This window comes from Monoraphidium neglectum (assembly GCF_000611645.1).
Source record: "Monoraphidium neglectum strain SAG 48.87 unplaced genomic scaffold scaffold01969, whole genome shotgun sequence".
Lineage (NCBI taxonomy): Eukaryota > Viridiplantae > Chlorophyta > Chlorophyceae > Sphaeropleales > Selenastraceae > Monoraphidium > Monoraphidium neglectum.
Window position 1 is genome coordinate 1 of NW_014011659.1, and position 9,852 is coordinate 9,852.

The 9,852-nt window shown below is 63.1% G+C and overlaps 3 protein-coding genes across 3 annotated transcripts; 2 read left to right on the forward strand and 1 right to left on the reverse strand.

Moving 5' to 3' along the window:
- Positions 1–398: 398 nt before the first annotated feature.
- MNEG_9530 (hypothetical protein) lies at positions 399–1,761 on the reverse strand (the record flags this gene model as incomplete). The annotated part of the gene is made up of 3 exons (XM_014041996.1): positions 399–537; positions 875–934; positions 1,279–1,761. Coding segments are annotated over 3 exons (682 nt in total), but the record flags the coding sequence as incomplete, so codon positions are not given.
- An 831-nt stretch (positions 1,762–2,592) lies between these two features.
- On the forward strand, positions 2,593–6,297 carry MNEG_9531 (hypothetical protein; the record flags this gene model as incomplete). The annotated part of the gene is made up of 9 exons (XM_014041997.1): positions 2,593–2,789; positions 3,213–3,337; positions 3,559–3,818; positions 4,187–4,269; positions 4,447–4,543; positions 4,867–5,016; positions 5,341–5,539; positions 5,732–5,868; positions 6,163–6,297. 9 exons carry the CDS (start codon positions 2,593–2,595, stop codon positions 6,295–6,297), a joined length of 1,383 nt encoding a protein of 460 aa, XP_013897451.1.
- A 1,679-nt stretch (positions 6,298–7,976) lies between these two features.
- Positions 7,977–8,159, forward strand: MNEG_9532 (hypothetical protein; the record flags this gene model as incomplete). Its single annotated transcript, XM_014041998.1, has 1 exon — positions 7,977–8,159. A coding segment is annotated over one exon (183 nt), but the record flags the coding sequence as incomplete, so codon positions are not given.
- Between the last annotated feature and the right edge of the window lie 1,693 nt (positions 8,160–9,852).

A 9,852-nucleotide genomic window follows, 5' to 3' on the forward strand; every position in this document is an offset into this window, starting at 1 on the left:
GCGCCCGCCCCTGGCACCGCCGCCGCGGCCCTTCTTGCCGAACGCCGTGCCCTTGGAGGGTTTGTCCAGGAGCAGCATCTCTGCGGGGGGTGCGCAGGAGGGCACATGGTGAAATACACAATCGGCTCAAGTCATCCGGCCCAGTGCTCAAGCGCGTAGACGCGGTTCACGACAGGTCTCCCTGCAGCACCCAGAAGCTGCGCTTGCCGTCCGCCCACATCCGACCACACCCGCTGTAGGGCGTGCATTACCACGCGCCGCAGAGTGTCGAACACCGTGGAGCACAACCCCCGCCTTCTCAGTCATCCGCCGCCTTCAATATGCAGCCCAGGACCCCTACCCTGCCCGGCCTCTGCACCCAGCCTCGCCCATGCCTGCTTTATCCCACAAGCGCCCACCCGGGAAGATGGCGTCAAGACACTTGCGGTAAGAAAAGTCCTCGACGGCGCCGCCCGGCCTGACGATGTGGAAGCAGCGGCTGGTCTGCCCTGACACGGCCGTCTCCATGACGGTCACCGCCTGCACGCCACCCGCCAGCTGGCGAGTCGGTCAAGATGATGGCCAGAGGGGCGGGTGAGGGAGGGTAAGAGGCAGGGCGCGGTGCGCACCTCCCAAAGTTGCAAGCGCGCCGTGTCCCGTCCCCCACGTGTGCGTGTGTGCGCGCGCGCGCGCACACACACACACACACACACACACACACACACAAACTCACATACACAAACATGCATAGATTCACACACACCTTTTTCTGAGTCCACAACACGCAAATAGGCACTCGCACAAGGGCGCACGTGCGCGCAAATTCACATCCAGATCTACCGTCACATCAGGCACACCCATACACGATGCCCCCCTCATGCACGAGTGCGCGCACCTTCTCTTCCCCCCTTGGGTGGCCCTTCTTGAGGAGGTCCAGCAGCATCACCAGCTCGTACTAAGGGGAGGAGGGGTGGAGCGCGAGGTGTCATTATGAGGTATGAGGGGCGCGGGGTAACGATGTATGCATGGTTGTATGTCAATCTGAGTGGCGTGTGAGTGTGGACACATGTATTGCAACGGCAAGGGGAGGGGGTTGGGCACTCTCGTGGTCCAATGAGCGCGGGCTGCATTGGGATGCGCACACCGCAAGCGCACACTGGATACGGCTCGCCCCCAAGGCTGCCTGGTGTTGTTTGCTCCAAGACGTGCAGCATGGGCATGCGTACGCCGCAGGTCCCCCTGGTGGCAGCGGCCACCGCGCTCCGCGGTCCGCAGCGACGCCGCTGGTGGCTGCCGTACCTCGTTGAGCGGTTGCCCCAGGTGCCAGTTCTTGAGGACAGTCGAAACGTAGTGGTAAGCCTCCTGCCCAGACTTGAACGAGCGGTATCCAAGGGTGATGGGGTCCCCTGTCGGCGCATCAGCGGCCGCTGGCGCCACGGCCGCGGCGTCATCGGCGGCCTCGCCATCGCCGCCGTCCTCCGCTGGCTGCTCATCGCCGTCGCCAGCCCCCGCGTCTGCATCCCCCCCCTGCTCCTCGCCGGCCTCCCCGTCGGCAGCCTCCTCCGCGGTCCCTCCTTCTACTTGATCTTCTTCAAGCTGCTCCTGATCGGGCTCGGCCACTGCCTCAGGCTTCGCCCCGGCCTCCGCATCGCCGCCGCCGCCGCGTGTTGCTCGGGCCCGCTTCGCCACGGGCTTCTCTTCAGCGCCCTCTGCGGCGGCATCCACTTCTTCAGCAACACGCTTGTTGCCTTTGTCCTGCGCTGCCTGCTTTGCGCGTGTCATGGCGATCTATACAGCGGCAGCCAGGCTCTGGCGATCAAAGACCTATCTCTGATGGGGCTGTTGCCGTTGCTACACTCTCAAATCAAAGTTCAAAACGCGCACACGGTTCCGCAGTTTCACTGGAATATCGGGAGCTTCGTGCTGCATGCTTTGTGCTGCTGCTGCTGCACATTTCAACAAGTGGACCGCGATAACCTTCTAGCTTTTATCGTGGCGTGTCAATAATAGCTTAAACTCTGCAAAGAGGGTGACAAGTGGGCCTTCTTGGCGTCCTGGAACTGAGGCTGTTGTTTGGACGTTTTGCCCGGTGAGCCCTGCAGTTGACAGCTCCCATGTACGAGAAGCTTGGGAATAATGGCTCCCATACGCGCCCAAAGCGATGGCGGCCTGCCACAGCCGAATGGTCCGTCGTCGATGTACCACGCGGTCAGACGGGCGTGCAGCGGCCCAGGAGTGCCCCGTAACTATGTCATGTGTGACGGAAACCAATCCTTGCCCCTGCCTGATTGTGGCATTGCCGGTCATGTGCGCGCACCGGCGCCACCCAGGTGGGCGTTCGCAACAGCAGGAGTCCTGCGCGGAAGGCGGTGACGCCCAGGGATCCCGCGGTTGCGAATGGTGCCGCGGCTGCTGCGGCAAGAGCGCAGCTGTGGCGTGGCAGGCTCCGGGGACGCTGCAGGCGCTGGTAGCTGCAGGGGCCAGGTGTGTCGCATGGCGCCCAGCGTGCCCAGCGATGCGAGCGCGGCCAGCAGCAGCAACAGCAGCAGCAGAGGCGCTGCGGGCATCTGCGGCACAACCAGCAGCAGCACGAACGCCAGAAGCAGCAGCAGCATGAGCAGGAGCAGCAGCAGCATCGCCTCAGCCCGCCGCAGTCGCACGGGCTTAGCCTTGGTGGTGGCCCTCGCGGTGCTGGCGCTGGCGCCTGCGGGGGCGCACGCCTATGGGACAGAGATCAGCAGCAGTGTGGCGCTCTTCCGCTTTGTGGACCTCAACGTAGCGGAGTACATCTCGGGCTACAACGCGTCCAGGTGCGCGCCTGGTGGCGCTCGGCAGGGGAGCAGGGCGCCGAGGCTTTTCAGCCTAGGGTTTGGGCGCCGCTCAGGACACGCGGGGTGGGCACGCAGGCAGCAGGGAGCTTGCAGGGGCATGATGTGGTGTCCAGCAGGGTAGAACGACCGGCTGCGGCACGGGCGGGGTCGGGTTCGCCCGCCTTTGCAGCCATACATGTGATGGGGCCCGCGGGCGTGTGGTGGTGGGCAGGACAGGTGCACCGCTGTGCGCGGCCTGCAGGTGGTGCAGCCGCCTCGCCAGATGCTGCATGCATGCCTCGCAATATTCCCATGCCCACGTTCTCGCAACAATGCGCATTGCACGTGCCAAGCAACGCTCGCACCCCTCCTCCCGTGTGGCGCATGCGCTCATTTTATTGCTGCGCACCACCCCTCATGCAGGTGTGTGCACATGGTCAACCGTGCCGGCCGGACGGGCAGCATGCGCATCAACTTCGTGATCTCACACTATTTTGTTGACGAGGACAAAGACTTTGTCGTTGACAGATACTGCCTCAAGCTGTCAAGTGGGTGGTGCTGGATGCTGGGTGGGCTCAGCGTGTGGGCCAGCAGCACGAGGGTTCTCACACCCGGGGCGCCGCAACCACCGCCACGTTCTGCGCAGCGGTGGCAATTAGCCACATGTCCCGCGCCGCCCAGTCATCATACATTCTGCTGCTTTGCTCAAGCCTCTATGCTTGTTCACCAGTGCTTCTCAAAACTTGCACTCAAACCCTACCACCCTCAGGCTCCCCTGAGTGCACCCCCGCGACCCCCGAGCTGGTGGCAAAGTGGGGGGCGCTCTTCCAGCCCTGCCTCGCCTATGCCGTGGGCCTCGGCTTCGACATCGCCTTCACGCCCCATCTGGACGACGGCCTCAACAACGGCCAGTGGCGCAATGCGATGCTCATCAACCCGCTGCAGAAGTACGGGGGGATGAGCTACTTTGACTTCGTGATCAAACCGCTGGCTGACGTGATGGCGGCCACCCTGCAGCCGAACACCAAGGTGTGTGTTGCACGTGTCTAGCACATGGTTGTCTAAGCGTAGATGTGCGGGTGTTTGTTTGTATGTTATGTGAGTGTGTGGGTTTGTGGGTGTGAGGTTCAGGGCGTGCTTTTGGGGCGCCTGGCGGGTAGCTGCTGGGTAGTCAGGCAGTATGTGTGAGGCTGAGAGACCATCGGCGGCCACGGTGATTTGAAAGGCGAGCTGCAACACATGTCAGGCTGGCTGGGTGGGGGCGCAGCCCTGCCGCGGGGTCAAATTAAGAGCAGTCGGCTGCGTCAACCAGCCCCTCTGCCATCTCGCGAGCTGACTGCGCAAGATTTTGAGCTACGTGACGGCGCCTTGCCCGCCCACCCCTGCCGCCGTCCCAGGTGTGGTTTGCCCTGCAAGGGGAGATGTCGGCCATGGTGACCGCATACCCCCGAGAGCATACCAGGCTGCTGCCTTATGTCAAGTGAGTGCCGTTGGGGCCCAGAAACCCCTCGCTCCGCAAGTTTGCACGGCCAGCTGCACACCAGGGAAGCAACAATCATAAGTGCTGCTCAGATTGCAGCACTGGCGCTCGCGTAACCAGCCCCACGCGCCTGACTCGCGCTCGCGGGCGCTATCGTGCCTCCCTTGCCCACGACAGGCAGCTGGTGCTTGGTAGCCACCCTGAGTGGGCAGACAACGTCCGCGTGGGCGTGTCGACCAACTTCAATAAGCTTTGCGGCATGGAGATGTGCCAGGTGGGCGCAGCGTCCATGAGCTGTTCTATTGGATATTCCGCGCAGAGGGGGGGGGGCGTCTTTCAGCGAGAGCGCACAAGTGGGCATGTATGTGAGAGTGCAAGAGGGGGCGCTCATGCGGCAGCAGCGGCCGCACCAGCACCAGCACCAGCAACTTTGGCAAAGTAGTAGATACGCAAATCACATGGCAGTGTCAACCAAGCTGCACTCTGCGCGCCTGTGGCGTTGCCCGCCTGCGGCAATACTATATGTGTTGTGTCTGTGAGGCGTCCTTGCCTGTTGACCGTGGGTCCCGTCCCAACCCCACTACCCCACAACACCAGACTCGCGACGTCGAGCAGCGACTGGACGCCCCCGGCGTGCGGGAGCTGTACAACTCGGTTGATTTTGTGGGCATCAGCGCCTACCCGCGTTTCAAGTACCGCATGTCTGACATGGAGGACAGCACGCAGATGTTTGACCAGGAGCTCAAGGTGCGCGTGTACGCGGGTGCATGTGCGTGCGTCCTGGGTGTGTCCATGCATTTTTTGCATGCTGGAGAGTGTGCGTGCGCGCCCCCGGCATTTGCGTGCTGGGTTCTCCAAGGGCTGGTTTGTTGATGGTTGCCTGAAACCGCACTGGGACCTGAGGGCGGCCGCTCTCAACAATGATGAGACAAAGGCTTTTGGCACGTCTGCCAGCCCGCCTGTCCCGCACCAACACGCCGTGCCGCACCCGGACCTTGCAAAGCTGCACGGAGTCCCAAGCTTCACGCCCCAAAAACGCGCGCCCGCGCTGCCAAAAACGCGTGACCGCAGCTGTTTGGCGTCGACCTGGCCAACCTCATCAATGTGAAGCAGAAGGAGTTCGTTTACAACGAGTTTGGCATCGGCGGCGGCGCCTCCGTCTCGGGCGACTCCCCCGCGCGCACCGTGGCGCAGGCGTCGGACGGGCCGTTCTTCGGGGTGTATGGCCCCTACACGCGCAAGCTTGATCCCTGGCGCCTGTTCCTGCCGCGTGAGTGCCTGGCGCACGAGGCGGCGGGGTCGCAAGACCGGGGACATAGCAGCTGGCGCTGTAAAACAACGGCATCTGCAGCCCGGGCGAGGCTCTGGACTCGCGCTTTCCCAACCACAGCTGGCGCCCTGGTACTTTTGACAACGACCAACCGCATTTTGCAATGCACTTGCACCCCTCCCTCCTCCGCAGTCAACGTCCTGGTGGGCACGCGCAACTACATGTACGACTGGTGGACCGCCGCAACCGTGTGGTTGGCCAGGAAGGGCGGCCCCACCTGGCGCGTGGACCACGTTTTTATGTGGAACCTCAACTCCTGGGACCTGCAGGTGGGGGGAAAGGGGCGCCAGCCGGCGGGCCGTGACGTCATCAACAGCCGGTTGACGGCCTGCAGCCGCAAGGCGTCTGCCGAGCGCGCCTGCGGTCTTTAGGAAGGTTCATCGCCTCGGGCATCTGGGTCGGATGGCAACGCCTGGTCTGCTACTGCCTTCTTGCGTCCGCCCTTCCCTCGTCTGCACACTACCGGCTGCGATGGGGTCAGGGTGTGGGTCTGTTGCGGCCATGCCCGTGGAACCCTCACCCAGTGGAACCCTAAACCTTATCCCTCTCCGTTGACCCCACAGGGGATTCACATGGAGTCCACGACTAAGGAGGGCAGCTACCGCGACGACACAGTCTACAAGATCATCCGCAGCCACAACCTCAAGACGCGCGGGCTCGTGGGCTACGACACACCAGGCTCCATCCCGCCTTACTAACGGCGACGCCAGCGGTGACCATGCAGGCACCTCGCGTCCCCCCATTGCATGGCGAGGCGCCGCACCGCGCACTGCACGGCTCACGGCCGCGGCCCGCTGTTGTGGCCCAGCAGCGGCATGGCCATGCAGGTGTTGCTGATTGCCCACTTGTGTGCAACCCGTGAGGACGGCGCAAGCAAGCGGACTGCGACGGCCGGGCGTGAGCCGGCCAAAGTATTCACGGGGCATTCACTGCGCCGTGATGGAGACGCAAGCTATGTTTCTTGCATGCATGGATGGCCACTAGATCTGGCGCGTGGTGCGGGGGACGGTGCCAAGCGGGCCGTGTGCTGCCCGCCCGTTGCCCTCAGCCGCGCACACGCGGCGCGGTCAACGCAAACATTTGCGTCTTCCTCCACAACACGCATGGCTTGCGCCATGTGAGGAACCTCGTTCAGGCCTCGGCTCGCTCGTATGAAAGCATTTTCTAATGTTGTGCCCCGCCTCCACATCCGTGTGTGCGTGACAAGATCGGTGTTAAATTGCCGCTGGATGGCTCACACAATTATTGGCGTTTCACCCTTGGCGGCGGCGCGTGACAGCGAGTGAGCCCCCGGCTTGGCCGTGCGCCGCCGCTTTGGGACACCGTTTGCCACGGCCTGCCAGCATGTTTTTGTCCTGGAGAGCTCTGCGCCCCTCTGAGGCGGCCATGCATTTTGAAGGATTGTGTGCGTATGTGCAACATCGCAATCCCTTAATCATACATGGCAGCAGGGTTGTTCCTGCCTCTCCCAACTGGGGTGGGGCGGTTGCAGTCATGGCGCACATGGAGCGCAAAAAGGGCTGGCAGGGCAAAGCATTATGTGGTGTGTGCTGTGGAAACGGGGCCTCCCCAGGGGGTGGGAAGGGGGGGCAGACAGGTTCCCCCTTCAATACCAGCAGCAGGGCCGCAGCCGCGCAGTAGTGGCAATCCAGGTTGACTGACCTTGACCAAGCCATGTGCAGGCCACGCAGGCCTTTCACTATTGACAAGGCCTATACGTGCAGTTCCTGGTCTGGTGCGACGCAGGTTCGGTTGCAAGGTGCTTCAATGGCCAAGGATCCTGTGCTGCGGTTGTTTGTTGTCATGTGAAGCTGTATAGTGGCGGTTTGCATACGGTATAATAGGACACGCCTGAAAGGGTCCCATTTGTATTTCAAACGCTTCCCTACGACCGATTTTCTACGCCACAGAAGCACTCTTCATGCGATCTGCGGCCTGGATCGGGCGGGGAGTGGCCCGCTACAGCACCGTCGCGGGCAATGAGGATATTGTGGATGTAGCTATCGTCGGAGCCGGCATGGTTGGGGCTGCTGTTGCAGCTCTCCTCCGTGAGTGCCTCAGCTCGCACCCTGGCTGCTGCTGGCGCGTGTCAGCGGTCGCAAATGGTCTCTTACCCCGCTCGTTGCATATCTCTGCGCAGGCCACAACCCTCTGACGAACGGCATGCGGATTGCAGTGCTCGACCGACAGGCGCGCGATTCTGCCTGTCCTGCTGCACTGCGTGCATCGATGGATACGGGCGCGCAGTAGCGGCGTGCTGGACACGAGACCATCCAACATAATGCCGATGCGGCTGTGCCGCAAAGGCACTTACTCGCACTGCTGCAGCTGGTAGCGTTGAGGTCAACATGCAGGGGTGCGTGGCCATCACACCCAAATGTCCCCCGTGCCCGGCGCTCTCGCGAGCGCTGCGCAGCCGCCGCCGCTATCATTGGAGGCGCCGCAATACCCGGACCTTCGGGTCAGCACCATAACGCCGGCGAGCGTGGAGACGCTGCAGCGGGCCGGCGCGTGGGACGAGGTCGGGCCGCCCGCCAGCGCAGAGTTTACTCATATGCAGGTGTGTTTCCTGCACATCCAACGACAGGCCGCCGCCACAACGCCCTCCTTGACGTGGCAGCACATGGGCTGTCGGGAGTCCTTACAGAGGGCTATGCCCGCTGGGCTGCGTCTTGCGCTCTACACTCGACACAAGGCGACTGCCAACAGACTTGTGGTGGCGCCGCCCCGCTTGCGCGGGGCGTTCAAAACACAGCATTGAAATAAGCGGCGGACCGCTCGCCTTCTCTAGTCCTCCATGCACTTAGCCACCTGCGTCCCCCCTCCCCCTACCACCTGAACTCGCTGCGGCCCTGCAGGTATGGGATTTCGCAGGCCCGGGCCACGTGCGGTGGTCGGCCGGTGACGTGGGCGCGCGCCGCATGGGAGTGGTCGCGGAGAACCGCACTCTGCAGGCCGCGCTGCTGCGCGCCGCGACGCGCGCCGGTCCTCGGGGGCGGCCGGTGAGGATTTGCCGAATGCGAGGGCGGCGCGCGCTGCGCGGCTGGCGCGCGCTGCGCGGCTGGTGCGCTGCAAAGCCGACCTTCCGGCCACCGGGGCACCTGCCTCGCCGCCTTGGGTGCTGGCAGAAGGCGAACCAAGCACACTGATACTGGCTGCAATGCTGCTGGGAATGATCAATCTCATCAACGGCCTGACACGATGCTAGCAGTGGTGGCTTGCATGATGACGTTGCTTGGGTTGTGCAACGCGCAGGTTGAGCTGATTACTCCTGCCTCGCTCGAGTCCCTCCAACTCCCTGAAGACCCCGAGGAGCGCGCTATTGGCAGCAGCAGCAGCAGCAGCAGCAGAAGCAGCAGCAGTAGCAACACTGGTGGCAGTGGCAGCAGCGGAGACAGCAGCAGCAGCAGCAGCAGTCAGCTAGCTGAGCTATCCCTGGCCGGTGGCCGGCGGCTACGCGCGCGGCTGGTGGTGGGGGCCGACGGCGGGCAGTCGAGGGTGCGGGAGCTGGCCGGACTCAGGGCGGCGGGTTGGGCCTACAACCAGCGCGGTGTCGTCGCGACAGGTGGGCCCTGTTGTGGGCATGACACGTGCTGATGGGCGGGCTGCCGGCTGGTGATGCAGCGCGCCTCCAACTGAAGCAAACGGGCCAGGCAGGCGCAAGGCAGCTGGGGGATGCAGCCTTCACAGCCGCATGGCTGTCAACGTGCCTACCATGTGGCATGCTGGTTGCAACCACCCTGCTTCACTTACACACACACACACACACACACACACACACATTTACACGCACATGCACGCATGCAAATACACGCACATTTACACGCACGTGCACGCATGCAAGTACATGCACATGCACACATACACACACGCACACACACTCACACATCAACATAAAAACGCTCCTGCATGCAGTCGCCACATCTGAGGCCAATGCGACCGCGTGGCAGCGCTTCCTGCCCGACGGGCCCCTGGCGCTGCTGCCCGTGAGGGGCGGCTACAGCTCCATCGTTTGGACCAACACGCCAGAGGGCGCCAGGCGGCTGGAGGCCATGGACAGCGACGCATTTGCTGGTGGGCACAGCTCGCAAATGTGTTTGTTGAGGGGCGCGTGTGTGTGTGTGTGTGTGTGTGTGCGCGCGCGCGTGCGTGCGTGCGTGTGTGCGTGCATGCGCATGTGTGTGTGTATGTGTATGTGATTCTGTGTGTACGAGGGCGTGTGGAATCGCATGCTTGTGTGCGGTGCAGACGTT